The 27,111-nt window shown below is 47.5% G+C and overlaps 1 protein-coding gene across 1 annotated transcript in view; it reads right to left on the reverse strand.

The window, feature by feature from the left end:
• Window positions 1–25,972, reverse strand: part of LOC140075808 (protein mono-ADP-ribosyltransferase PARP14-like) — a 44,524-nt gene extending 18,552 nt beyond the window's left edge. Inside the window, exons 1-11 of the mRNA XM_072122146.1 lie at window positions 25,723–25,972; window positions 20,659–20,756; window positions 11,693–11,723; window positions 9,387–9,581; window positions 9,028–9,264; window positions 6,499–8,741; window positions 5,755–5,988; window positions 5,456–5,677; window positions 2,856–2,922; window positions 2,017–2,166; window positions 213–275 (exon numbers count right to left, since the gene is read on the reverse strand). Coding sequence (XP_071978247.1) covers window positions 213–275; window positions 2,017–2,166; window positions 2,856–2,922; window positions 5,456–5,677; window positions 5,755–5,988; window positions 6,499–8,741; window positions 9,028–9,264; window positions 9,387–9,581; window positions 11,693–11,723; window positions 20,659–20,756; window positions 25,723–25,909 — 3,727 coding nt within the window. The 5' untranslated portion in view covers window positions 25,910–25,972. The remainder of the gene's footprint in view (window positions 1–212; window positions 276–2,016; window positions 2,167–2,855; window positions 2,923–5,455; window positions 5,678–5,754; window positions 5,989–6,498; window positions 8,742–9,027; window positions 9,265–9,386; window positions 9,582–11,692; window positions 11,724–20,658; window positions 20,757–25,722) is intronic.
• Between the last annotated feature and the right edge of the window lie 1,139 nt (window positions 25,973–27,111).

Consider the following 27,111-nt stretch of genomic DNA (forward strand, 5'->3'; position numbering starts at 1 on the left):
AATAAATGAAACATCAAACCCTCATGTCTGGACAAGAAGGGGCTCCTCAACTAATATAGAACGTGACAAAATCAGACCTAGGGGACCTGGAAACCCCTCCGGAGTCAGCAAAGGCAGCATTGCCGCTCTCCACCAGACAATGGTTTAGTATAGGTCACTCAAAACAAGGTTATCCTGAAATATGACAGTAAATAAAATGTACAAACTTGTACCTAATGTCCTGACAGCTGTTTGCACACTAACTCCAGACGCTTCAAGAATGGCTTTGGAGACACCTACAAATAAAAAGTTTAGTTTAGTGTGGAGGTTACAGCTGCAGAGGGTTGTGTGTATGTGTGTAGTGTGGAGGTGACAGCGGCAGAGGGATTTGTGTGTGTAGTGTGGAGGTGACAGCAGCAGAGTGTTACATGTGTGTAGTGTGGAGGTGACAGCAGCAGAGTGTTATATGTGTGTAGTGTGGAGGTGACAGCAGCAGAGGGATTTGTGTGTGTAGTGTGGAGGTGACAGCAGCAGAAGGATATATGTGTGTAGTGTGGAGGTGACAGCAGCAGAGGTTTGTGTGTGTGTAGTGTGGAGGTGACAGCAGCAGAGTGTTACATGTGTGTAGTGTGGAGGTGCCAGCAGCAGAGGGATATGTGTGTGTAGTGTGGAGGTGACAGCAGCAGAAAGTTTTATGTGTGCAGTGTGGAGGTGACAGCAGCAGAGAGTTATATGTGTGAAGTGTAGAGGTGACAGCAGCAGAGGGATATATGTGTGTACTGTGAGGTGACAGCAGCAGAAAGTTTTATGTGTGTAGTGTGGAGGTGACAGCAGCAGAGGGTTATGTGTGTGTAGTGTGGAGGTGACAGCAGCAGAGGGTTATGTGTGTGTAGTGTGGAGGTGACAGCAGAAGAAAGTTGTATGTGTGTAGTGTGGAGGTGACAGCAGCAGAGTGTTATATGTGTGGAGTGTGGAGGTGACAGCAGCAGAGGGATATGTATGTGTAGTGTGGTGGTGACAGCAGCAGAGTGTTATATGTGTGTAGTGTGGAGGTGACAGCAGCAGAGGGATATGTGTGTGTAGTGTGGAGGTGACAGCAGCAGAGGGTTATGTGTGTGTAGTGTGGAGGTGACAGCAGCAGAGAGTTGTATGTGTGTAGTGTGGAGGTGACAGCAGCAGAAGGTTGTATGTGTGTAGTGTGGAGGTGACAGCAGAAGAAAGTTGTATGTGTGTAGTGTGGAGGTGACAGCAGCAGAGTGTTATATGTGTGGAGTGTGGAGGTGACAGCAGCAGAGGGATATGTATGTGTAGTGTGGTGGTGACAGCAGCAGAGAGTTGTATGTGTGTAGCGTGGAGGTGACAGCAGCAGAGGGATATGTGTGTGTAGTGTGGAGGGGACAGCAGCAGAGAGTTGTATGTGTGTAGTGTGGAGGTGACAGCAGTAGATGGATATGTGTGTGTAGTGTGGAGGTGACAGCAGCAGAGAGTTGTATGTGTGTAGTGTGGAGGTGACAGCAGCAGAAGGTTGTATGTGTGTAGTGTGGAGGTGACAGCAGCAGAAGGTTGTATGTGTGTAGTGTGGAGGTGACAGCAGCAGAAGGTTGTATGTGTGTAGTGTGGAGGTGACAGCAGCAGAGGGTTATGTGTGTGTAGTGTGGAGGTGACAGCAGCAGAGGGTTGTATGTGTGTAATGTGCTGGTGACAGCAGCATAGTGTTATATGTGTATAGTGTGGAGGTGACAGCAGCAGAGTGTTTTGTGTGTAGTGTGGAGGTGACAGCAGCAGAGGGATATGTGTGTGCAGTGTGGAGGGGACAGCAGCAGAGAGTTGTATGTGTGTAGTGTGGAGGTGACAGCAGCAGAGAGCTATATGTGTATAGTGTGGAGGTTCTTCCTGTCTAGGTCAGGATTTATAGATTGGCAGATAAAGCTGTGGTGGCAGCTGATGATCCTGTCTTTCCCTCTGTTCCACCCCTATGGAGCAGTTGCCAGGATATTCTGTCTTGTCAGGACAGTGTGAAGCTTTGTGGAGATTCACCTGAGTGAAGAGTGAAGTTGTTATTGGAGGAGTTGACAATGACATCGGCCGCTTCCTTTGTGATGTCTCCGGTCTTGATTTGGAAGGTCGCGGATCCGATCCGCATTTCATGGACTCCTAGAGTCAGATTTTTCACTGTCCCACAGAAAACTGCAAGACGGAAGAAGGATGTGAAAGATATGTTCTGTCGTGAAGGTCATGTCCTCCATCACACTCCGCCGGTTGCTGGATCCCCATTCCCAGCCCCTTTCTGTGTCCCCTGGGGGATCTTTGTGCTCTATGCCTGAGAGAAAGCTTTGTTCCATGCCCCTTGCGATTATCCTGATTTCCCATTGTGACCTCAATTCTGTACCTGACTCCAATCCCGTGCTGCCTGTCCCGAACCACCGCTACGTCCCCGACTTTGATCCTGTGCTGCCTGTCTCGATCTCCTGCCTGTCCCCGACCACGAGCTTGCCTTAGCGATTCTGTACTTTGCCTTTGCCACCAATGCAGACAAAGTCGCACCTGTGAAACAACCTGGTGGCAGCAAGTCCAACCCACCTTGCGGCGGATCTGGTGAAAACCAGGGGCCACTTAGACTCCGGTCCTAGGTGTCAGCTTGAATCATCGTCTGTGGTGGTCCAGATGATCCACTACCACCGATCCTGACACTACATAGGAGCTCCAGCTCCTACACTACATAGGAGAACATGACGACCCTGGGGACATATTCTACATTCCAGTGGGACTCCCCTTTAATATGGCAATCTGCAGCTTACAGATTGTATGCTGTGTAGGAGATAGGAAACCGTAACCCGCACATATGTAGCCTGTAATATCCCCCTTCTGGTACCTACCTGAGCCCGGGGTATTGCTCTGCCTCCTGCTGCTACCAGTGTAATTCACCAACTCAGAGCTAAATGCCTTAAAAATGACACATATATAAACTGTTCAAGAAACAACAAAGGCAGGCAGTATTATAGTAGTTATATTCCTGTACATAGAGGGCAGTATTATAGTAGTTATATTCCTGTACATAGGGGGTAGTATTATAGTAGATATATTCTTGTACATAGGGGGCAGTATTATAGTAGTTATATTCTTGTACATAGGGGGCAGTATTATAGTAGTTATATTCCTGTACATAGGGGGCAGTATTATACTAGTTATATTCTTGTACATAGGGGGCAGTATTATAGTAGTTATATTCCTGTACATAGGGGGCAGTATTATAGTAGATATATTCTTGTACATAGGGGGCAGTATTATAGTAGTTATATTCTTGTACATAGGGGGCAGTATTATAGTAGTTATATTCTTGTACATAGGGGGTAGTATTATAGTAGTTATATTCCTGTACATCGGGGCAGTATTATAGTAGTTATATACTTGTACATAGGGAGCAGTATTATAGTAGTTATATTCCTGTACATAGGGGGCAGTATTATAGTAGATATATTCTTGTACATAGGGGGCAGTATTATAGTAGATATATTCTTGTACATAGGGGGCAGTATTATAGTAGATATATTCTTGTACATAGGGGGCAGTATTATAGTAGATATATTCTTGTACATAGGGGGCAGTATTATAGTAGATATATACTTGTACATAGGGGGCAGTATTATAGTAGATATATACTTGTACATAGGGGGTAGTATTATAGTAGTTATATTCCTGTACATAGGGGGCAGTATTATAGTAGTTATAGTCTTGTACATAGGGGGCAGTATTATAGTAGTTATATTCTTGTACATAGGGGGCAGTATTATAGTAGTTATATTCCTGTACATCGGGGCAGTATTATAGTAGTTATATACTTGTACATAGGGGGCAGTATTATAGTAGTTATATTCTTGTACATAGGGAGCAGTATTATAGTAGTTATATTCCTGTACATCGGGGCAGTATTATAGTAGTTATATACTTGTACATATGGGCAGTATTATACTAGTTATATTCTTGTACATATGGGCAGTATTATAGTAGTTATATTCCTGTACATCGGGGCAGTATTATAGTAGTTATATTCTTGTACATAGGGAGCAGTATTATAGTAGTTATATTCTTGTACATATGGGGCAGTATTATAGTAGTTATATTCTTGTACATAGGGAGCAGTATTATAGTAGTTATATTCCTGTACATAGGGAGCAGTATTATAGTAGTTATATTCTTGTACATAGGGGGCAGTATTATAGTAGTTATATTCTTGTACATAGGGAGCAGTATTATAGTAGTTATATTCCTGTACATCGGGGCAGTATTATAGTAGTTATATACTTGTACATAGGGGGCAGTATTATAGTAGTTATAATTCTTGTACATAGGGGCAGTATTATAGTAGTTATATTCCTGTACATAGGGGGCAGTATTATAGTAGTTATATTCTTGTACATAGGGAGCAGTATTATAGTAGTTATATTCTTGTACATCGGGGCAGTATTATAGTAGTTATATTCTTGTACATATGGGCAGTATTATAGTAGTTGTATTCCTGTACATCGGGGCAGTATTATAGTAGTTATATTCTTGTACATAGGGAGCAGTATTATAGTAGTTATATTCCTGTACATAGGGGGCAGTATTATAGTAGTTATATTCTTGTACATATGGGGCAGTATTATAGTAGTTATATTCTTGTACATAGGGGGCAGTATTATAGTAGTTATATTCCTGTACATAGTGGGCAGTATTATAGTAGTTATATTCTTGTACATATGGGCAGTATTATAGTAGTTATATTCCTGTACATCGGGGCAGTATTATAGTAGTTATATACTTGTACATAGGGGGCAGTATTATAGTAGTTATAATTCTTGTACATAGGGGCAGTATTATAGTAGTTATATTCCTGTACATCGGGGCAGTATTATAGTAGTTATATACTTGTACATAGGGGGCAGTATTATAGTAGTTATATTCTTGTACATAGGGAGCAGTATTATAGTAGTTATATTCCTGTACATAGGGGGCAGTATTATAGTAGTTATATTCCTGTACATAGGGGGCAGTAATATAGTAGTTATATTCCTGTACATAGGGAGCAGTATTATAGTAGTTATATTCTTGTACATAGGGGGCAGTATTATAGTAGTTATATTCTTGTACATAGGGAGCAGTATTATAGTAGTTATATTCCTGTACATAGGGGGCAGTATTATAGTAGTTATATTCTTGTACATACGGCCAGTAATAGAGTAGTTATTTTCTAGCGCCAAGGGGGCAGTATATTCTCAGTTCTCATCTACAAACCGTACACTACATTACTCGGCAGCTTATTTCACTGTGTGTAATCTTTATAGAGCTGATATCCTCTGTACTACTATCTCTTTGAATCCATTGGACTCATTAGAAGTGAATCGTGTAGCAGTGCAGATGTGAACTGAGGGTAGAGAGCAGTGTGACATTGTTGCACTGCTTATGTACACGGGAAGTGGTGTGATGTAATTGTTACCTGGATTGTGTCTTTGTCATTTGGGTGAAGAACGATTTCCACAACTTGGAGGTTGGATGGTTTATTCTTGGAGCTGAACTGGGAGATGGCATCGAGTGTGACGGCTGCGACTAGCGCTTTGGGATAGTTCAGATTACCGGTGCCCAGGGCGGGGATGGACAGTGACTTCATACTCTGCTGGTTTGTCCATGTCAGGCAATTCCGGATAATTTTCCCTAATATCTGTTGTAAGAATGGAAACCATAAAATTCATAACATTAACCCTTTACTGCTCATGTCAGTACTATTGAGTCACAAACCTTCTCTGAAGCTCCTTGTCCATGGTCCCAGTTTGGAGTCACGGCATGAAGAACCTTCTTGCAGCTGAGATTGTGTCCGTCGGTGTTTATGATCATCCCCGCCGACGCCTGAGCCATGCTATAATCATCCACCTCCTGCTGTAGGCCGGGTCCTGCACGTGTGGAAATGGCTGCAGAAACTTTACCCTTGGAAAGATCCAGATCGCTGCTCACACTGTTCACTATCACATCTGTCTGTAATATGGAGACTCCTGTCATGCAACGTTTGGAACGTGGCGTTTTCACACAGACCAAAAGGTTGTCACATCCCAGAATACATTGGAGCTCATTTACTAAGGGTCCGATTCGCGCATTTTCGTCGGGTTTCCCGACTATTTCCGATTTGTGCCGAATTTACCCGGGATTTTGGCGCACGCAAATGGATTGTGGCGCATCGGCGTGGGCTTTCACGCAACACAAATAGGGGGTGTGGCCGTCAGAAAAAAACCCGACAGATTCGGAAAAAACGCGGAATTTAAAAAAAAAATTGTGACGCAAGAATAGCACATACACCGGGACGAAGAAGGTGAACTCCGGCAACACCTAGTGTATATTCGGCGCACGACCTTAGTGAATACCAGCAGACCCGAATCAGCGTTGGACAACGCGCCGCGGGATCACGACTGGACCGGGTAAGTAAATGTGCCCCATTATGTTATAAGAAATGATGATAAGCTAAAATAGCCACACAAATGTTATACGTACTGTTGCATCCTCCATCTTCTTCTGGACCAACCTGATGATCAGCCCCTCTTGGGTCCACACCTCCTCAGTTCCGGGCAGCCTCTCACTTCTCGCTGATCTGCTGTGGGTTTGGGGCCTTTGTCTGACAGGGTTAGGGTTAGATCCTTTCCTACTTTGGCTGCCTCCAAATCTAGTCCTCAGGAGCTCAGAAAAGATGTTTACGGTCTGGATGTTCATATCTACAAGGTGTATGCGCTGTAAGCTGGTGGAGCTGCCTTGCACCTCTACGTAATCCTCGATGGCGTCCACAATGTTTTTAATGCATTCTTTTACAGGAAAACCAAAAATTCCAGAGCTGACCGCGGGGATTGCAATGGAGCTGTGGCCATGATCTGCTGCTAACTCTAAGCTGGTGGTGACGGCTTTCCACAGAAGTCGCTCACATCTCACATGCAACTGGGAATCCCACCGAGGTCCAACTGTATGGATAACCTGTTTGCAGGGCAGGTTTCCAGCATCAGTAATTACCGAGTCCCCGGCGGACAACTTCCCCTCCTTCATGACGATACGATCACAATCATCCTGCAGTTTGTTTCCTGACGCTTTCAGCAAAGCCGCGGCCAGGCCCCCGTTGTGTTTCAGATCTTCATTAGCAGCGTTTACGATGACATCCACATTGTGGCGGCACAGGTCATCCTGATACACTGCAATGGTCACCCCACTTTTTAACATCACCTCATACTTGGCTTTATCTAGTGGTTTGCTCTCCTCGCTGCTCTCTAAGACTAATGCACAATTGAATTCGGTCTTTGCTGTACAACTGTGAATTTTTTCTTGCTCCCGACAGAATTTCTTAGCTCCAGGTTTATTAATGCGAAGGGAGTCAAAATATAATGAGGACAAAAGATTGTGAAGCTGAGCAGCGGCGTCCTCAGCATGGATCCTTGGGGCAAACAAAGAAACACTGTTGTGACCCACCACAACTCTCACCTTTGTCTTAATGTTCTGCCATATCTGCTGCCTTTTCTCCTCAATGAAGAGCAACATGACCCTTGACCTGAAGGGGACGGTCACTTCTATCTCCGAGTTATTCTTAATAAAGTCACTTAGTTGTTGGTAACTGAGGCTGACATTGGCAGCCAATCCTGTGACCACCACATGGTTCTCGGCCTCCTCGATGATGACTGTGCTTGTCTCAGAGTTGAGGGATTCCAGAAGATGGGATTGTAGGCTTTTCCACTCTGGACCTCGTAGAATATTCTTGTCGTCAACTGGAATCTGCTTACTGATTACTTCTTTTCTAATTTGCTCTTCTGCGTCCACCAGGTCTTTTTTTGTGTAACCAGTTAGTTTGATTGCATTTTCCTCCACCTCGATTAGAGCATTGATATTGTGACGTACAAGGAGAAGACAAGAGACCTCATCATTATCAGAGGACATCAGGAACTGAAGGACGTGTGGGCTCGACTGGACAAACTTGGATTTCAGCTTCTGCTGGACATTAAGTATTTCACACTTGGCTAAGAGAGCTTCATTTTGGAGTCCAGTTAGTGTGACATTGTGTGTGGAAGTGTCATACTCCATCTTTAGCTCTGGGACTTCTGCCAGGATCTGTTTCTTCAGACCACTGCTACATAAGATATGATAGAGAGCTGCAGACATTGGCACTTTCATGGTTGTTACTTGACTTTCCCTCTCTGCTTTTTGGGTGACTTCCTCCACCATTTTTCTGAAGTTCTGCTCAATCTTATTAACATCCTTTATTGCACCTGCCAGGAAGACCTTGTCACTATCAGTGTTGGGTCTGACCAGTACTCCATGGTAGGCATCAGTGGAGGTCTGTGCCTTGATGTCCTCCCATGCGAAAGGATTCATTTTACAGTCTATGACTTTGTACCGTGAGATAATAAGGGAGAATTCAGTAGAGATTGTGTCCGTCCAGGTGCGGGCAACCTTTGCCATAGTCCTGGTAGATATGGTTTGAGATATCTCCATTTTTATGATAGGATTCTCGCACTTGGGACTTGGCCAGTTTATCTTGCAGTGCTTTTCCTCCATCTTTGACTCAATGTTCAGTTTGATATCCTCATCTTTTAGGATGTACTCCAGTATATAAGGACTGATGTTGAACTCTTTAGGGGCTGGTACCTTAATGTCAGGCTCACCAGTCCCATAGAGATGAAAGTTTAATGAGGGGTAGAAAGGGTACACTCTTATGGCAGTCTTATTAAAGACGTGCTGCTTCTTCAAGATCTCATTCACAGCTGTAAATAAGACGAACATCAACATTTCATTATTCAGAGATCTTATAACATCCATCATGTAACATGTGACATCTTCTGAATGCTGCTCCAAGTCTACATTCTCTATTAGACTGTTCCCGGATCAGTCTCATCCATGGAATGGAGGCAGAAGAGAAGATCTTACTCTAATAAGACCTTACCATACTTCTCTATTCCTCTGACATTGCATGTGGAGCCTCCATATTGTGCCAGGTTGACCATCATTACCCACATCTACACAAACCCTCCACCAAAGGGCCGAACTTACTTTTTTGCTCGCAGAAATTAAGCAGCGCAGCTCCCTCCTCAGGTAACATCACAGTTTCTTGCACCCTTCCTCCTCCATGCCTGGGGCTCTCAAAGTAACATGTGAGGTGCTGCTCAGACGTGTTGTGGGGTAGGTTCTCCACCCTGAGGTTCATGGTTTCCTCCAATGGCTTTGCCCATAGTTGCAGCTGTGTGACTCTGAGACTGTTGGAGAAGCTCTGGATGAAGCTCTGGATATCTGTGAATACCAGGAGACCCCTCTATCAGTATCACACACGAGGCTTGTCCATTGTAGACTATAGAAAGCTTTCAGCGATGATGAATCTAAACCGGAGGGTATCATACATGGACCTGACTCACCTATAGCCCCAGTGAAGGTGACAACGGCAGATCTGTGCTCAGGAATCATCTCTACATGGAAGTCCTTGTCCACGTCTCTGTCACAGAGGTTCTGTACCAGGAGGGTCAGCATGTCAGGAGAGCAGGTCTCCTGGACGTTCTCTATCAGGACCCGGGTCGTGGTAGTCTCACTCGTCCCGCTACCTTCAGCTCTCACTGTGGACAAGTCAGAGATGATTAGTGCATGAATATGACCAAACTAAGGAAAAAAGGTTGTTCCCACATCTCAATGTAAGACTAAACAGAAAAGAGAAGAAGCAGATGTGTATGTGATTTATTCATATATTATTACTCTCTCATTTGTTTACTGTCCCATATTGGACGCTTCCATCTTATTTCTATCCTGCATATATATCGTGTGGTTAAATATTTCTTCTACTCTTTTGGATAGGTTTTGGGGCAGTCCTTTGGATATACCCAGTATGGGGTTTTTTAATTGTTTTTAACTTTTGTCAGCTCACTTAATAGAGATTGATATTGTTGCATACACATCTGCTTCTTCTCTTTTCTGTTTAGTGCATGAATATGAGGCATAGACTGCCATTGTAGTACATTCTAGTGTGGAGGAGCAGCAAAATCAATGATACATGTATGTCAATGTGATCCCATTCTGCCTCTCCTGGGCCCCGTATTACAGTTATCTTATTACAAAGACATCACCTGGAGGCTGTGTTGGACACCACCTGGAGGCGGATGGCCGTGTTGGACACCACCTGGAGGCGGACGGCCGTGTTGGACACCACCTGGAGGTGGATGGCCATGTTGGGCACCGCCTGGAGAGGGATGGCCGTGTTGGACACCGCCTGGAGGCGGACGGCCGTGTTGGACACCGCCTGGAGGCGGACGGCCATGTTGGACACGGCCTGGTGGTGGACGGTCGTGTTGAACACCACCTGGAGGTGGATGGCCACGTTGGACACCGCCTGAAGAGGGATGGCTGTGTTGGACACAGCCTGGAGAGGGATGGCCGTGTTGGACACCACCTGGAGAGGGATGGCCGTGTTGGACACCACCTGGAGAGGGATGGCCATGTTGGATACTGCCTGGAGAGGGATGGCCATGTTGGACACCGCCTGGAGAGGGATGGCCGTGTTGGACACCACCTGGAGGTGGACGGCCGTGTTGGACTTCACCTGGAGGTGGAGGGTCGTGTTGAACACCACCTGGAGGTGGAGGGTCGTGTTGAACACCACCTGGAGGTGGATGGCCATGTTGGACACCGCCTGGAGGTGGAGGGTCGTGTTGAACACCACCTGGAGGTGGATGGCCATGTTGGACACCACCTGGAGAGGGATGGCCATGTTGGACACCGCCTGGAGAGGGATGGCCGTGTTTGACACCACCTGGAGGCGGACGGCCGTGTTGGACACCACCTGGAGGTGGACGGCCGTGTTGGACACCACCTGGAGGTGGATGGCCATGTTGGACACCGCCTGGAGGTGGACTTTCGTGTTGAACACCACCTGGAGGTGGATGGCCACGTTGGACACCGCCTGGAGAGGGATGGCCGTGTTGGACACCGCCTGGAGAGGGATGGCCGTGTTGGACACCACCTGGAGGTGGAGGGTCGTGTTGAACACCACCTGGAGAGGGATGGCCGTGTTGGACACCACCTGGAGAGGGATGGCCATGTTGGACACCGCCTGGAGAGGGATGGCCATGTTGGACACCGCCTGGAGAGGGATGGCCATGTTGGACACCGCCTGGAGAGGGATGGCCGTGTTGGACACCACCTGGAGGCGGACGGCCGTGTTGGACTTCACCTGGAGACGGACAGTGGTGATGGACACCACCTGGTAGCGGACGGCCATGTTGGTCCCCACCTGGAGACGGATGGTCGTGTTGGTCACCACCTGAAGGCAAACTGCCGTGTTGGTCACCACCTGGAGGCAAACGGCCTCATCGGACAAGAACCATTTGGAAGCCAGCTAATGGCAGGCAGTTGGCCATTTTGAACATCACCTAGAGGCGGGCGGCAGTGTTGAAAATCACAAAGAGGTGGCTGGCAGTTTCATACAAAATGCAGAAGCAGGGGTTGAATATGAAGCCATTACTGCTTTCAGAGGAATAAAGAGAGTAAATAGCCATGAGGAGATAATCTATGTCCTCGATTCATTGGTCATCAGTCAGTGTGACCACCTGTATAACAGCAGAGTTTTCTAGTATGAAATGATGTGCCGGAGAATAAAGCATAAATGACTCAATGTAACTTTACATATTATTACATCACACATAAAGTTATTACATGCTCATCCATCATGTCCTACCTCTCTCTGCACTGGGGGCTGGTGGTGGACCCTACAAACACAAAAAACAAGTTACACAACCATTGACCCCAGTGTATGTATAGTCAGTGACTGATGAGTGACCCCAGTGTATGTATAGTCAGTGACTGATGAGTGACCCCTGCATATGTATAGTCAGTGACTGATGAGTGACCCCTGTATATGTATAGTCAGTGACTGATGAGTGACCCCTGTATATGTATAGTCAGTGACTGATGAGTGACCCCAGTGTATGTATAGTCAGTGACTGATGAGTGACCCCAGTGTATGTATAGTTAGTGACTGATGAGTGACCCCGGTGTATGTACAGTCAGTGACTAATGAGTGACCCCGGTGTATGTATAGTCAGTGACTGATGTGTGACCCCGGTGTATGTATAGTCAGTGACTGATGTGTGACCCCGGTGTATGTATAGTCAGTGACTGATGAGTGACCCCTGTATATGTATAGTCAGTGACTGATGAGTGACCCCAGTGTATGTATAGTCAGTGACTGATGAGTGACCCCAGTGTATGTATAGTCAGTGACTGATGAGTGACCCCGGTGTATGTATAGTCAGTGACTGATGTGTGACCCCGGTGTATGTATAGTCAGTGACTGATGTGTGACCCCTGTATATGTATAGTCAGTGACTGATGAGTGACCCCTGTATATGTATAGTCAGTGACTGATGAGTGACCCCAGTGTATGTATAGTCAGTGACTGATGAGTGACCCCAGTGTATGTATAGTCAGTGACTGATGTGTGACCCCGGTGTATGTACAGTCAGTGACTGATGAGTGACCCCTGTATATGTACAGTCAGTGACTGATGTGTGACCCTGTGTATGTACAATCAGTGACTGATGAATGACCCCGGTGTATGTATAGTCAGTGACTGATGTGTGACCCCGGTGTATGTACAATCAGTGACTGATGTGTGACCCCTGTATATGTATAGTCAGTGACTGATGAGTGACCCCTGTATATGTATAGTCAGTGACTGATATGTGACCCCTGTATATGTATAGTCAGTGACTGATGAGTGACCCCTGTATATGTATAGTCAGTGACTGATGAGTGACCCCAGTGTATGTATAGTCAGTGACTGATGAGTGACCCCAGTGTATGTATAGTTAGTGACTGATGAGTGACCCCTGTATATGTATAGTCAGTGACTGATGAGTGACCCCAGTGTATGTATAGTCAGTGACTGATGAGTGACCCCAGTGTATGTATAGTTAGTGACTGATGAGTGACCCCGGTGTATGTACAGTCAGTGACTGATGAGTGACCCCGGTGTATGTATAGTCAGTGACTGATGTGTGACCCCGGTGTATGTATAGTCAGTGACTGATGTGTGACCCCGGTGTATGTATAGTCAGTGACTGATGAGTGACCCCTGTATATGTATAGTCAGTGACTGATGAGTGACCCCAGTGTATGTATAGTCAGTGACTAATGAGTGACCCCAGTGTATGTATAGTCAGTGACTGATGTGTGACCCCGGTGTATGTATAGTCAGTGACTGATGTGTGACCCCTGTATATGTATAGTCAGTGACTGATGAGTGACCCCTGTATATGTATAGTCAGTGACTGATGAGTGACCCCAATGTATGTATAGTCAGTGACTGATGTGTGACCCCGGTGTATGTATAGTCAGTGACTGATGTGTGACCCCGGTGTATGTACAGTCAGTGACTGATGAGTGACCCCAGTGTATGTACAGTCAGTGACTGATGAGTGACCCCAGTGTATGTAAAGTTAGTGACTGATGAGTGACCCCAGTGTATGTATAGTCAGTGACTGATGTGTGACCCCGGTGTATGTACAGTCAGTGACTGATGAGTGACCCCAGTGTATGTAAAGTTAGTGACTGATGAGTGACTCCAGTGTATGTATAGTCAGTGACTGATGAGTGACCCCAGTGTATGTAAAGTTAGTGACTGATGAGTGACCCCGGTGTATGTATAGTCAGTGACTGATGAGTGACCCCGGTGTATGTATAGTCAGTGACTGATGAGTGACCCAGGTGTATGTATAGTCAGTGACTGATGTGTGACCCCGGTGTATGCATAGTCAGTGACTGATGTGTGACCCCGGTGTATGTACAGTCAGTGACTGATGTGTGACCCCGGTGTATGTATAGTCAGTGACTGATGAGTGACCCCGGTGTATGTACAATCAGTGACTGATGAGTGACCCCGGTGTATGTATAGTCAGTGACTGATGTGTGACCCCGGTGTATGTATAGTCAGTGACTGATGAGTGACCCCGGTGTATGTACAATCAGTGACTGATGAGTGACCCCGGTGTATGTACAGTCAGTGACTGATGTGTGACCCCGGTGTATGTACAGTCAGTGACTGATGTGTGACCCCGGTGTATGTAAAGTTAGTGACTGATGAGTGACCCCGGTGTATGTATAGTCAGTGACTGATGAGTGACCCCGGTGTATGTATAGTCAGTGACTGATGAGTGACCCCTGTATATGTATAGTCAGTGACTGATGAGTGACCCCAGTGTATGTATAGTTAGTGACTGATGAGTGACCCCAGTGTATGTATAGTCAGTGACTGATGAGTGACCCCGGTGTATGTATAGTCAGTGACTGATGTGTGACCCCTGTATATGTATAGTCAGTGGCTGATGAGTGACCCCTGTATATGTATAGTTAGTGACTGATGAGTGACCCCGGTGTATGTATAGTCAGTGACTGATGAGTGACCCCAATGTATGTATAGTCAGTGACTGATGAGTGACCCCAGTGTATGTAAAGTTAGTGACTGATGAGTGACCCCGGTGTATGTATAGTCAGTGACTGATGAGTGACCCCGGTGTATGTATAGTCAGTGACTGATGAGTGACCCCGGTGTATGTATAGTCAGTGACTGATGAGTGACCCCGGTGTATGTATAGTCAGTGACTGATGAGTGACCCCGGTGTATGTACAATCGGTGACTGATGAGTGACCCCGGTGTATGTACAATCGGTGACTGATGTGTGACCCCGGTGTATGTATAGTCAGTGACTGATGTGTGACCCCGGTGTATGTACAGTCAGTGACTGATGTGTGACCCCGGTGTATGTATAGTCAGTGACTGATGAGTGACCCCGGTGTATGTACAATCAGTGACTGATGAGTGACCCCGGTGTATGTATAGTCAGTGACTGATGAGTGACCCCGGTGTATGTATAGTCAGTGACTGATGTGTGACCCCGGTGTATGTATAGTCAGTGACTGATGTGTGACCCCGGTGTATGTACAATCAGTGACTGATGTGTGACCCCTGTATATGTATAGTCAGTGACTGATGAGTGACCCCTGTATATGTATAGTCAGTGACTGATGAGTGACCCCTGTATATGTATAGTCAGTGACTGATGAGTGACCCCAGTGTATGTATGGTCAGTGACTGATGAGTGACCCCAGTGTATGTATAGTCAGTGACTGATGTGTGACCCCAGTGTATGTATAGTCAGTGACTGATGTGTGACCCCGGTGTATGTATAGTCAGTGACTGATGTGTGACCCCGGTGTATGTATAGTCAGTGACTGATGTGTGACCCCGGTGTATGTACAATCAGTGACTGATGAATGACCCCGGTGTATGTATAGTCAGTGACTGATGTGTGACCCCGGTGTATGTATAGTCAGTGACTGATGTGTGACCCCGGTGTATGTACAATCAGTGACTGATGAATGACCCCAGTGTATGTATAGTCAGTGACTGATGTGTGACCCCGGTGTATGTATAGTCAGTGACTGATGAGTGACCCCAGTGTATGTATAGTCAGTGACTGATGTGTGACCCCGGTGTATGTATAGTCAGTGACTGATGTGTGACCCCGGTGTATGTATAGTCAGTGACTGATGAGTGACCCCAGTGTATGTATAGTCAGTGACTGATGTGTGACCCCGGTGTATGTACAATCAGTGACTGATGAGTGACCCCAGTGTATGTATAGTCAGTGACTGATGTGTGACCCCGGTGTATGTATAGTTAGTGACTGATGAGTGACCCCGGTGTATGTATAGTCAGTGACTGATGAGTGACCCCTGTATATGTATAGTCAGTGACTGATGAGTGACCCCGGTGTATGTATAGTCAGTGACTGATGTGTGACCCCGGTGTATGTATAGTCAGTGACTGATGAGTGACCCCTGTATATGTATAGTCAGTGACTGATGAGTGACCCCAGTGTATGTATAGTTAGTGACTGATGAGTGACCCCGGAGTATGTATAGTCAGTGACTGATGTGTGACCCCGGTGTATGTATAGTCAGTGACTGATGAGTGACCCCTGTATATGTATAGTCAGTGACTGATGAGTGACCCCGGTGTATGTATAGTCAGTGACTGATGTGTGACCCCGGTGTATGTATAGTCAGTGACTGATGAGTGACCCCTGTATATGTATAGTCAGTGACTGATGTGTGACCCCGGTGTATGTATAGTCAGTGACTGATGTATGACCCCGATGTATGTATAGTCAGTGACTGATGTGTGACCCTGTGTATGTACAATCAGTGACTGATGTGTGACCCCGGTGTATGTATAGTCAGTGACTGATGAGTGACCCCGGTGTATGTATAGTCAGTGACTGATGTGTGACCCCGGTGTATGTACAGTCAGTAACTGATGTGTGACCCCGGTGTATGTATAGTCAGTGACTGATGTGTGACCCTGTGTATGTACAATCAGTGACTGATGTGTGACCCCGGTGTATGTATAGTCAGTGACTGATGTGTGACCCCGGTGTATGTATAGTCAGTGACTGATGTGTGACCCCAGTGTATGTATAGTCAGTGACTGATGAGTGACCCCTGTATATGTATAGTCAGTGACTGATGAGTGACCCCGGTGTATGTATAGTCAGTGACTGATGTGTGACCCCGGTGTATGTATAGTCAGTGACTGATGAGTGACCCCTGTATATGTATAGTCAGTGACTGATGTGTGACCCCGGTGTATGTATAGTCAGTGACTGATGTATGACCCCGATGTATGTATAGTCAGTGACTGATGTGTGACCCTGTGTATGTACAATCAGTGACTGATGTGTGACCCCGGTGTATGTATAGTCAGTGACTGATGAGTGACCCCGGTGTATGTATAGTCAGTGACTGATGTGTGACCCCGGTGTATGTACAGTCAGTGACTGATGTGTGACCCCGGTGTATGTATAGTCAGTGACTGATGTGTGACCCCGGTGTACGTATAGTCAGTGACTGATGTGTGACCCCGGTGTATGTATAGTCAGTGACTGATGTGTGACCCCAGTGTATGTATAGTCAGTGACTGATGAGTGACCCCAGTGTATGTACAGTCAGTGACTGATGTGTGACCCCGGTGTATGTACAGTCAGTGACTGATGTGTGACCCCGGTGTATGTATAGTCAGTGACTGATGAGTGACCCCGGTGTATGTACAGTCAGTGACTGATGTGTGACCCCGGTGTATGTGTAGTCAGTGACTGATGTGTGACCCCGGGGTATGTATAGTCAGTGACTGATGTGTGACCCCGGTGTATGTATAGTCAGTGACTGATGAGTGACCCCGGTGTATGTATAGTCAGTGACTGATGAGTGACCCCTGTATATGTACAGTCAGTGACTGATGTGTGACTCCGGTGTATGTATAGTCAGTGACTGATGTGTCACCCCGGTGTATGTATAGTCAGTGACTGATGTGTGACCCCGGTGTATGTATAGTCAGTGACTGATGAGTTACCCCGGTGTATGTACAGTCAGTGACTGATGTGTGACCCCGATGTATGTATAGTCAGTGACTGATGTGTGACCCTGTGTATGTACAATCAGTGACTGATGTGTGACCCCGATGTATGTACAGTCAGTGAATGATGTGTGACCCCGATGTATGTATAGTCAGTGACTGATGTGTGACCCTGTGTATGTACAATCAGTGACTGATGTGTGACCCCGGTGTATGTATAGCCAGTGACTGATGTGTGACCCCGGTGTATGTATAGTCAGTGACTGATGTGTGACCCCGATGTATGTATAGTCAGTGACTGATGTGTGACCGTGTGTATGTATAGTCAGTGACTGATGTGTGACCCCGGTGTATGTATAGTCAGTGACTGATGAGTGACCCCAGTGTATGTATAGTTAGTGACTGATGTGTGACCCCGGTGTATGTATAGTCAGTGACTGATGAGTGACCCCTGTATATGTATAGTCAGTGACTGATGAGTGACCCCGGTGTATGTATAGTCAGTGACTGATGTGTGACCCCGGTGTATGAATAGTTAGTGACTGATGAGTGACCCCGGTGTATGTATAGTCAGTGACTGATGTGTGACCCCGGTGTATGTATAGTCAGTGACTGATGTGTGACCCCGGTGTATGTATAGTCAGTGACTGATGTGTGACACGGTGTATGTATAGTCAGTGACTGATGAGTGACCCCGGTGTATGTACAATCAGTGACTGATCAGTGACCCCAGTGTATGTATAGTCAGTGACTGATGTGTGACCCCGGTGTATGTACAATCAGTGACTGATGAGTGACCCCGGTGTATGTACAGTCAGTGACTGATGTGTGACCCCGGTGTATGTACAGTCAGTGACTGATGTGTGACCCCGGTGTATGTACAGTCAGTGACTGATGAGTGACCCCGGTGTATGTACAGTCAGTGACTGATGAGTGACCCTAGTGTATGTATAGTCAGTGACTGATGAGTGACCCCGGTGTATGTACAGTCAGTGACTGATGAGTGACCCTAGTGTATGTATAGTCAGTGACTGATGAGTGACCCCAGTGTATGTATAGTCAGTGACTGATGAGTGACCCCGGTGTATGTATAGTCAGTGACTGATGTGTGACCCTGTGTATGTACAATCAGTGACTGATGTGTGACCCCGGTGTATGTATAGTCAGTGACTGATGTGTGACCCTGTGTATGTACAATCAGTGACTGATGAGTGACCCCGGTGTATGTATAGTCAGTGACTGATGTGTGACCCCGGTGTATGTACAGTCAGTGACTGATGTGTGACCCTGTGTATGTACAATCAGTGACTGATGAGTGACCCCTGTATATGTATAGTCAGTGACTGATGTGTGACCCCGGTGTATGTACAGTCAGTGACTGATGTGTGACCCCGGTGTATGTACAGTCAGTGACTGATGTGTGACCCTGTGTATGTACAATCAGTGACTGATGTGTGACCCCGGTGTATGTATAGTCAGTGACTGATGTGTGACCCCGGTGTATGTATAGTCAGTGACTGATGTGTGACCCCGGTGTATGTATAGTCAGTGACTGATGTGTGACCCCGGTGTATGTATAGTCAGTGACTGATGTGTGACCCCGGTGTATGTATAGTCAGTGACTGGTGTGTGACCCCGGTGTATGTATAGTCAGTGACTGATGTGTGAGCCCGGTGTATGTATAGTTAGTGACTGATGTGTGACCCCTGTATATGTATAGTCAGTGACTGATGAGTGACCCCGGTGTATGTACAATCAGTGACTGATGAGTGACCCCGGTGTATGTACAGTCAGTGACTGATGTGTGACCCCGGTGTATGTACAGTCAGTGACTGATGTGTGACCCCGGTGTATGTATAGTCAGTGACTGATGTGTGACCCTGTGTATGTACAATCAGTGACTGATGTGTGACCCCGGTGTATGTATAGTCAGTGACTGATGTGTGACCCCGGTGTATGTATAGTCAGTGACTGATGTGTGACCCCGGTGTATGTATAGTCAGTGACTGATGTGTGACCCCGGTGTATGTATAGTCAGTGACTGATGTGTGACCCCGGTGTATGTATAGTCAGTGACTGATGTGTGAGCCCGGTGTATGTATAGTCAGTGACTGATGTGTGAGCCCGGTGTATGTATAGTCAGTGACTGATGTGTGAGCCCGGTGTATGTATAGTCAGTGACTGATGTGTGACCCCGGTGTATGTATAGTCAGTGACTGATGTGTGACCCCGGTGTATGTACAGTCAGTGACTGATGTGTGACCCCGGTGTATGTATAGTCAGTGACTGATGTGTGACCCTGTGTATGTACAATCAGTGACTGATGTGTGACCCCGGTGTATGTATAGTCAGTGACTGATGTGTGACCCCGGTGTATGTATAGTCAGTGACTGATGTGTGACCCCGGTGTATGTATAGTCAGTGACTGATGTGTGACCCCGGTGTATGTATAGTCAGTGACTGATGTGTGACCCCGGTGTATGTATAGTCAGTGACTGATGTGTGAGCCCGGTGTATGTATAGTCAGTGACTGATGTGTGAGCCCGGTGTATGTATAGTCAGTGACTGATGTGTGAGCCCGGTGTATGTATAGTCAGTGACTGATGTGTGAGCCCGGTGTATGTATAGTCAGTGACTGGTGTGTGACCCCGGTGTATGTATAGTCAGTGACTGATGTGTGACCCCGGTGTTTGTATAGTCAGTGACTGATGAGTGACCCCGGTGTATGTATAGTCAGTGACTGATGTGTGACCCCGGTGTATGTATAGTCAGTGACTGATGTGTGACCCCGGTGTATGTATAGTCAGTGACTGATGTGTGACCCCGGTGTATGTATAATCAGTGACTGATGAGTGACCCCAGTGTATGTATAGTCAGTGACTGATGTGTGACCCCAGTGTATGTATAGTCAGTGACTGATGTGTGACCCCAGTGTATGTATAGTCAGTGACTGATGTGTGACCCCGGTGTACGTATAGTCAGTGACTGGTGAGTGACCCCGGTGTATGTACAGTCAGTGACTGATGTGTGACCCCGGTGTATGTATAGTCAGTGACTGATGTGTGACCCCGGTGTATGTATAGTCAGTGACTGATGTGTGACCCCGGTGTATGTATAGTCAGTGACTGATGTGTGACCCCGGTGTATGTATAGTCAGTGACTGATGTGTGACCCCGGTGTATGTATAGTCAGTGACTGATGTGTGACCCCGGTGTATGTATTGTAGTTACCTCCGGGGCAGATCTGGGGAGGGTCACTTTTAGGTTAAGGTTCTTCCCTTCTGATATTTGTAGCAGGTGATTGGGTTTCTGCAGAACTTGGTCACGAACTGCAAAGAATGGAAAAGGAAAGTCACTGGACAATTGGTAAATCTTGGGCCGTCCCTTTAACAGCTGAACGTCATGTGACAGACATAGGTCATGGTGGCTGATGGATGGAGGAGGCACATACATATCATACACCCTTGTAACATAGACCCTGGTCAGGAGCCCCATGGGCCAAAAACAGTAAAAATCCCCTGCCGGGGCCTAAACAGCATGTGCAACATCCCCCACCAGGGACTACACACAGTGCCGGATTATAGGGGGGTGCCCGGGGCACACGGACCGGGGCCCCCACCACCTCGCCCTTAAAGGAGCCCCACCAAATATGGGCGATCCAACAGTGTATTTGGCTCCGGGCTCCCTGGGAATGGAAGGGAAGGAGGTCAGAGCGCATCGGGGAAACCATGGAAGGTGAGTACAATTTTATTATTTTACCTAGGACTGTATATGCTTATTATAGGGGGATTGTATGTATTTGTTATGGGGTGGGGTGTATATAGTTGGTGTAGGGAGACTGTATGTAGTTAGTTATTATGGGGAGGCTGTATATAGTTTTAGGGGGTGTATATAGTTATTATAGGGGGTTATATAATTAATATAGGGAGGCTGTATATAGCTATTATAGGGGGTGTATATAGTTATTGTTATAGGGGAACTGTATACAGTTATTAAAGGGGGTGTATATAGTTATCTCTGAAGTGTAGGAGGATGTACCCCTCCCCTCTCACTACTTACCCCCCTCATCTCTGAAGTGTAGGAGGATGTACCCCTCCCCTCTCACTACTTACCCCCCTCATCTCTGAAGTGTAGGAGGATGTACCCCTCCCCTCTCACTACTTACCCCCCTCATCTCTGAAGTGTAGGAGGATGTACCCCTCCCCTCTCACTACTTACCCCCTTTATCTCTGAAGTGTAGGAGGATGTACCCCTCCCCTCTCACTACTTACCCCCTTTATCTCTGAAGTGTAGGAGGATGTACCCCTCCCCTCTCACTACTTACCCCCCTCATCTCTGAAGTGTAGGAGGATGTACCCCTCCCTTCTCAGTACTTACCCCCTTTATCTCTGAAGTGTAGGAGGATGTACCCCTCCCCTCTCACTACTTACCCCCTTTATCTCTGAAGTGTAGGAGGATGTACCCCTCCCCTCTCACTACTTACCCCCTTTATCTCTGAAGTGTAGGAGGATGTACCCCTCCCCTCTCACTACTTACCCCCTTTATCTCTGAAGTGTAGGAGGATGTACCCCTCCCCTCTCACTACTTACCCCCTTTATCACTGAAGTGTAGGAGGATGTACCCCTCCCTTCTCAGTACTTACCCCCTTCATCTCTGAAGTGTAGGAGGATGTACCCCTCCCCTCTCACTACTTACCCCCCTCATCTCTGAAGTGTAGGAGGATGTACCCCTCCCCTCTCACTACTTACCCCCTTTATCTCTGAAGTGTAGGAGGATGTACCCCTCCACTCTCAGTACTTACCCCCTTTATCTCTGAAGTGTAGGAGGATGTACCCCTCCCCTCTAGGTACTTACCCCCTTTATCTCTGAAGTGTAGGAGGATGTACCCCTCCCTTCTCAGTACTTACCCCCTTTATCTCTGAAGTGTAGGAGGATGTACCCCTCCCCTCTCAGTACTTACTCCCTTTATCTCTGAAGTGTAGGAGGATGTACCCCTCCCCTCTCACTACTTACCCCCTTTATCTCTGAAGTGTAGGAGGATGTACCCCTCCCCTCTCAGTACTTACCCCCTTTATCTCAGAAGTGTAGGAGGATGTACCCCTCCCCTCTCACTACTTACCCCCTTTATCTCTGAAGTGTAGGAGGATGTACCCCTCCTCTCTCACTACTTACCCCCCTCATCACTTAAGAGTAGGAGGATGTACCCCTCCCCTCTCACTACTTACCCCCCTTATCTCTGAAGTGTAGGAGGATGTACCCCTCCCCTCTCACTACTTACCCCCCTTATCTCTGAAGTGTAGGAGGATGTACCCCTCCCCTCTCACTACTTACCCCCTTTATCTCTGAAGTGTAGGAGGATGTACCCCTCCCCTCTCACTACTTACCCCCTTTATCTCTGAAGTGTAGGAGGATGTACCCCTCCCCTCTCATTACTTACCCCCTCATCTCTGAAGTGTAGGAGGATGTACCCCTCCCCTCTCACTACTTACCCCCTTTATCTCTGAAGTGTAGGAGGATGTACCCCTCCCCTCTCACTACTTACCCCCTTTATCACTGAAGTGTAGGAGGATGTACCCCTCCCTTCTCAGTACTTACCCCCTTCATCTATGAAGTGTAGGAGGATGTACCCCTCCCCTCTCACTACTTACCCCCCTTATCTCTGAAGTGTAGGAGGATGTACCCCTCCCCTCTCACTACTTACCCCCCTTATCTCTGAAGTGTAGGAGGATGTACCCCTCCCCTCTCACTACTTACCCCCTTTATCTCTGAAGTGTAGGAGGATGTACCCCTCCCCTCTCACTACTTACCCCCTTTATCTCTGAAGTGTAGGAGGATGTACCCCTCCCCTCTCATTACTTACCCCCTCATCTCTGAAGTGTAGGAGGATGTACCCCTCCCCTCTCACTACTTACCCCCTTTATCTCTGAAGTGTAGGAGGATGTACCCCTCCCCTCTCACTACTTACCCCCTTTATCACTGAAGTGTAGGAGGATGTACCCCTCCCTTCTCAGTACTTACCCCCTTCATCTATGAAGTGTAGGAGGATGTACCCCTCCCCTCTCACTACTTACCCCCTTTACCTCTGAAGTGTAGGAGGATGTACCCCTCCCTTCTCAGTACTTACCCCCTTTATCTCTGAAGTGTAGGAGGATGTACCTCTCCGCTCTCACTACTTACCCCCCTCATCTCTGAAGTGTATGAGGATGTACCCCTCCTCTCTCACTACTTACCCCCTTTATCTCTGAAGTGTAGGAGGATGTACCCCTCCCCTCTCACTACTTACCCCCTTTATCTCTGAAGTGTAGGAGGATGTACCCCTCCCCTCTCACTACTTACCCCCTTTATCACTGAAGTGTAGGAGGATGTACCCCTCCCTTCTCAGTACTTACCCCCTTTATCTCTGAAGTGTAGGAGGATGTACCTCTCCCCTCTCACTACTTACCCCCTTTATCTCTGAAGTGTAGGAGGATGTACCCCTCCCCTCTAGGTACTTACCCCCCTCATCTCTGAAGTGTATGAGGATGTACCCCTCCCCTCTCACTACTTACCTCCTTTATCTCTGAGGTGTAGGAGGATGTACCCCTCCCCTCTCAGTACTTACCCCCTTTATTTCTGAAGTGTAGGAGGATGTACCCCTCCCTTCTCAGTACTTACCCCCTTTATCTCTGAAGTGTAGGAGGATGTACCCCTCCTCTCTCACTACTTACCCGCCTCATCTCTGAAGAGTAGGAGGATGTACCCCTCCCCTCTCACTGCTTACCCCCTTTATCTCTGAAGTGTAGGAGGATGTACCCCTCCCCTCTCACTACTTACCCCCTTTATCTCTGAAGTGTAGGAGGATGTACCCCTCCCCTCTCACTACTTACCCCCTTTATCTCTGAAGTGTAGGAGGATGTACCCCTCCCCTCTCACTACTTACCCCCTTTATCTCTGAAGTGTAGGAGGATGTACCCCTCCCCTCTCACTACTTACCCCCTTTATCTCTGAAGTGTAGGAGGATGTACCCCTCCTCTCTCACTACTTACCCCCCTCATCTCTGAAGTGTAGGAGGATGTACCCCTCCTCTCTCACTACTTACCCCCCTCATCTCTGAAGAGTAGGAGGATGTACCCCTCCCCTCTCACTACTTACCCCCTTTATCTCTGAAGTGTAGGAGGATGTACCCCTCCTCTCTCACTACTTACCCCCTCATCTCTGAAGTGTAGGAGGATGTACCCCTCCCCTCTCACTACTTACCCCCTTTATCTCTGAAGTGTAGGAGGATGTACCCCTCCCCTCTCACTACTTACCCCCTTTATCTCTGAAGTGTAGGAGGATGTACCCCTCCCCTCTCACTACTTACCCCCTTTATCACTGAAGTGTAGGAGGATGTACCCCTCCCTTCTCACTACTTACCCCCTTTATCTCTGAAGTGTAGGAGGATGTACCCCTCCTCTCTCACTACTTACCCCCCTCATCTCTGAAGTGTAGGAGGATGTACCCCTCCTCTCTCACTACTTACCCCCCTCATCTATGAAGAGTAGGAGGATGTACCCCTCCCCTCTCACTACTTACCCCCTTTATCTCTGAAGTGTAGGAGGATGTACCCCTCCTCTCTCACTACTTACCCCCTCATCTCTGAAGTGTAGGAGGATGTACCCCTCCCCTCTCACTACTTACCCCCTTTATCTCTGAAGTGTAGGAGGATGTACCCCTCCCCTCTCACTACTTACCCCCTTTATCTCTGAAGTGTAGGAGGATGTACCCCTCCCCTCTCACTACTTACCCCCTTTATCACTGAAGTGTAGGAGGATGTACCCCTCCCTTCTCAGTACTTACCCCCTTCATCTCTGAAGTGTAGGAGGATGTACCCCTCCCCTCTCACTACTTACCCCCTTTATCACTGAAGTGTAGGAGGATGTACCCCTCCCTTCTCAGTACTTACCCCCTTTATCTCTGAAGTGTAGGAGGATGTACCCCTCCCCTCTCACTACTTACCCCCTTTATCTCTGAAGTGTAGGAGGATGTACCCCTCCCTTCTCAGTACTTACCCCCTTTATCTCTGAAGTGTAGGAGAATGTACCCCTCCCCTCTCACTACTTACCCCCCTCATCTCTGAAGTGTAGGAGGATGTACCCCTCCCCTCTCACTACTTACCCCCCTCATCTCTGAAGTGTAGGAGGATGTACCCCTCCCTTCTCAGTACTTACCCCCTTTATCTCTGAAGTGTAGGAGGATGTACCCCTCCCCTCTCACTACTTACCCCCCTCATCTCTGAAGTGTAGGAGGATGTACCCCTCCCCTCTCACTACTTACCCCCTTTATCTCTGAAGTTTAGGAGGATGTACCCCCGGCTGCAGTCCATGTCCTGGATCTGACATTCTCCTCCATTAGATTTCTTACTCTGGAAATATTTGAGAAGTTTGTTTTTTGCTTGTTTCAGAGTCTTGGGGCCTTCATCACATGTTATGGCCACAGGGAAGGTGAAGGAGATGTCCCCCATGGTGAGGACTGTTTGGAGTAAGTCCGGTCTTCAGGGTGTGTGACATGAAGAGTACTGAGTTTCACTTTCGTTTCTTGCTCGCATTTCTTTCTCCTCCTATTCTGGAAAATGATGTGTTCATCAGCTGCTTCACCCCGAGGGAAAGCAGAACAGCCTGACACAAGATGGCACAGGTCTGACACAAGATGGTGGAGGCCTGACACAAGATGACACAGGCCTGACACAAGATGGCACAGGTCTGACACAAGATGGTGGAGGCCTGACACAAGATGGCACAGGTCTGACACAAGATGGTGGAGGCCTGACACAAGATGACACAGGTCTGACACAAGATGGTGGAGGCCTGACACAAGATGGCACAGGTCTGACACAAGATGGCACAGGTCTGACACAAGATGGCACAGGTCTGACACAAGATGGTGGAGGCCTGACACAAGATGGCACAGGCCTGACACAAGATGGTGGAGGCCTGACACAAGATGACACATGCCTGACACAAGATGGTGGAGGCCTGACACAAGATGGTAGAGGCCTGACACAAGATGGTAGAGGCCTGACACAAGATGGTAGAGGCCTGACACAAGATGGTAGAGGCCTGACACAAGATGGCACAGGTCTGACACAAGATGACACATGCCTGACACAAGATGGTGGAGGCCTGACACAAGATGGCACAGGTCTGACACAAGATGGTAGAGGCCTGACACAAGATGGTAGAGGCCTGACACAAGATGGCACAGGTCTGACACAAGATGGTAGAGGCCTGACACAAGATGGTGGAGGCCTGACACAAGATGGCACAGGTCTGACACAAGATGGTGGAGGCCTGACACAAGATGGCAGAGGTCTGACACAAGATGGCACAGGTCTGACACAAGATGGTGCAGGTCTAACACAAGATGGTGGAGGCCTAACACAAGACGGCACATTCCTGACACAAGATGGCACAGGTCTGACACAAGATGGTGGAGGCCTGACACAAGATGGCACAGGTCTGACACAAGATGGCACAGGTCTGACACAAGATGGTGGAGGCCTGACACAAGATGGCACAGGCCTGACACAAGATGGTGGAGGCCTGACACAAGATGACACATGCCTGACACAAGATGGTGGAGGCCTGACACAAGATGGTAGAGGCCTGACACAAGATGGTAGAGGCCTGACACAAGATGGTAGAGGCCTGACACAAGATGGCACAG

The sequence above is a fragment of the Engystomops pustulosus genome, chromosome 8 (assembly GCF_040894005.1).
Source record: "Engystomops pustulosus chromosome 8, aEngPut4.maternal, whole genome shotgun sequence".
Lineage (NCBI taxonomy): Eukaryota > Metazoa > Chordata > Amphibia > Anura > Leptodactylidae > Engystomops > Engystomops pustulosus.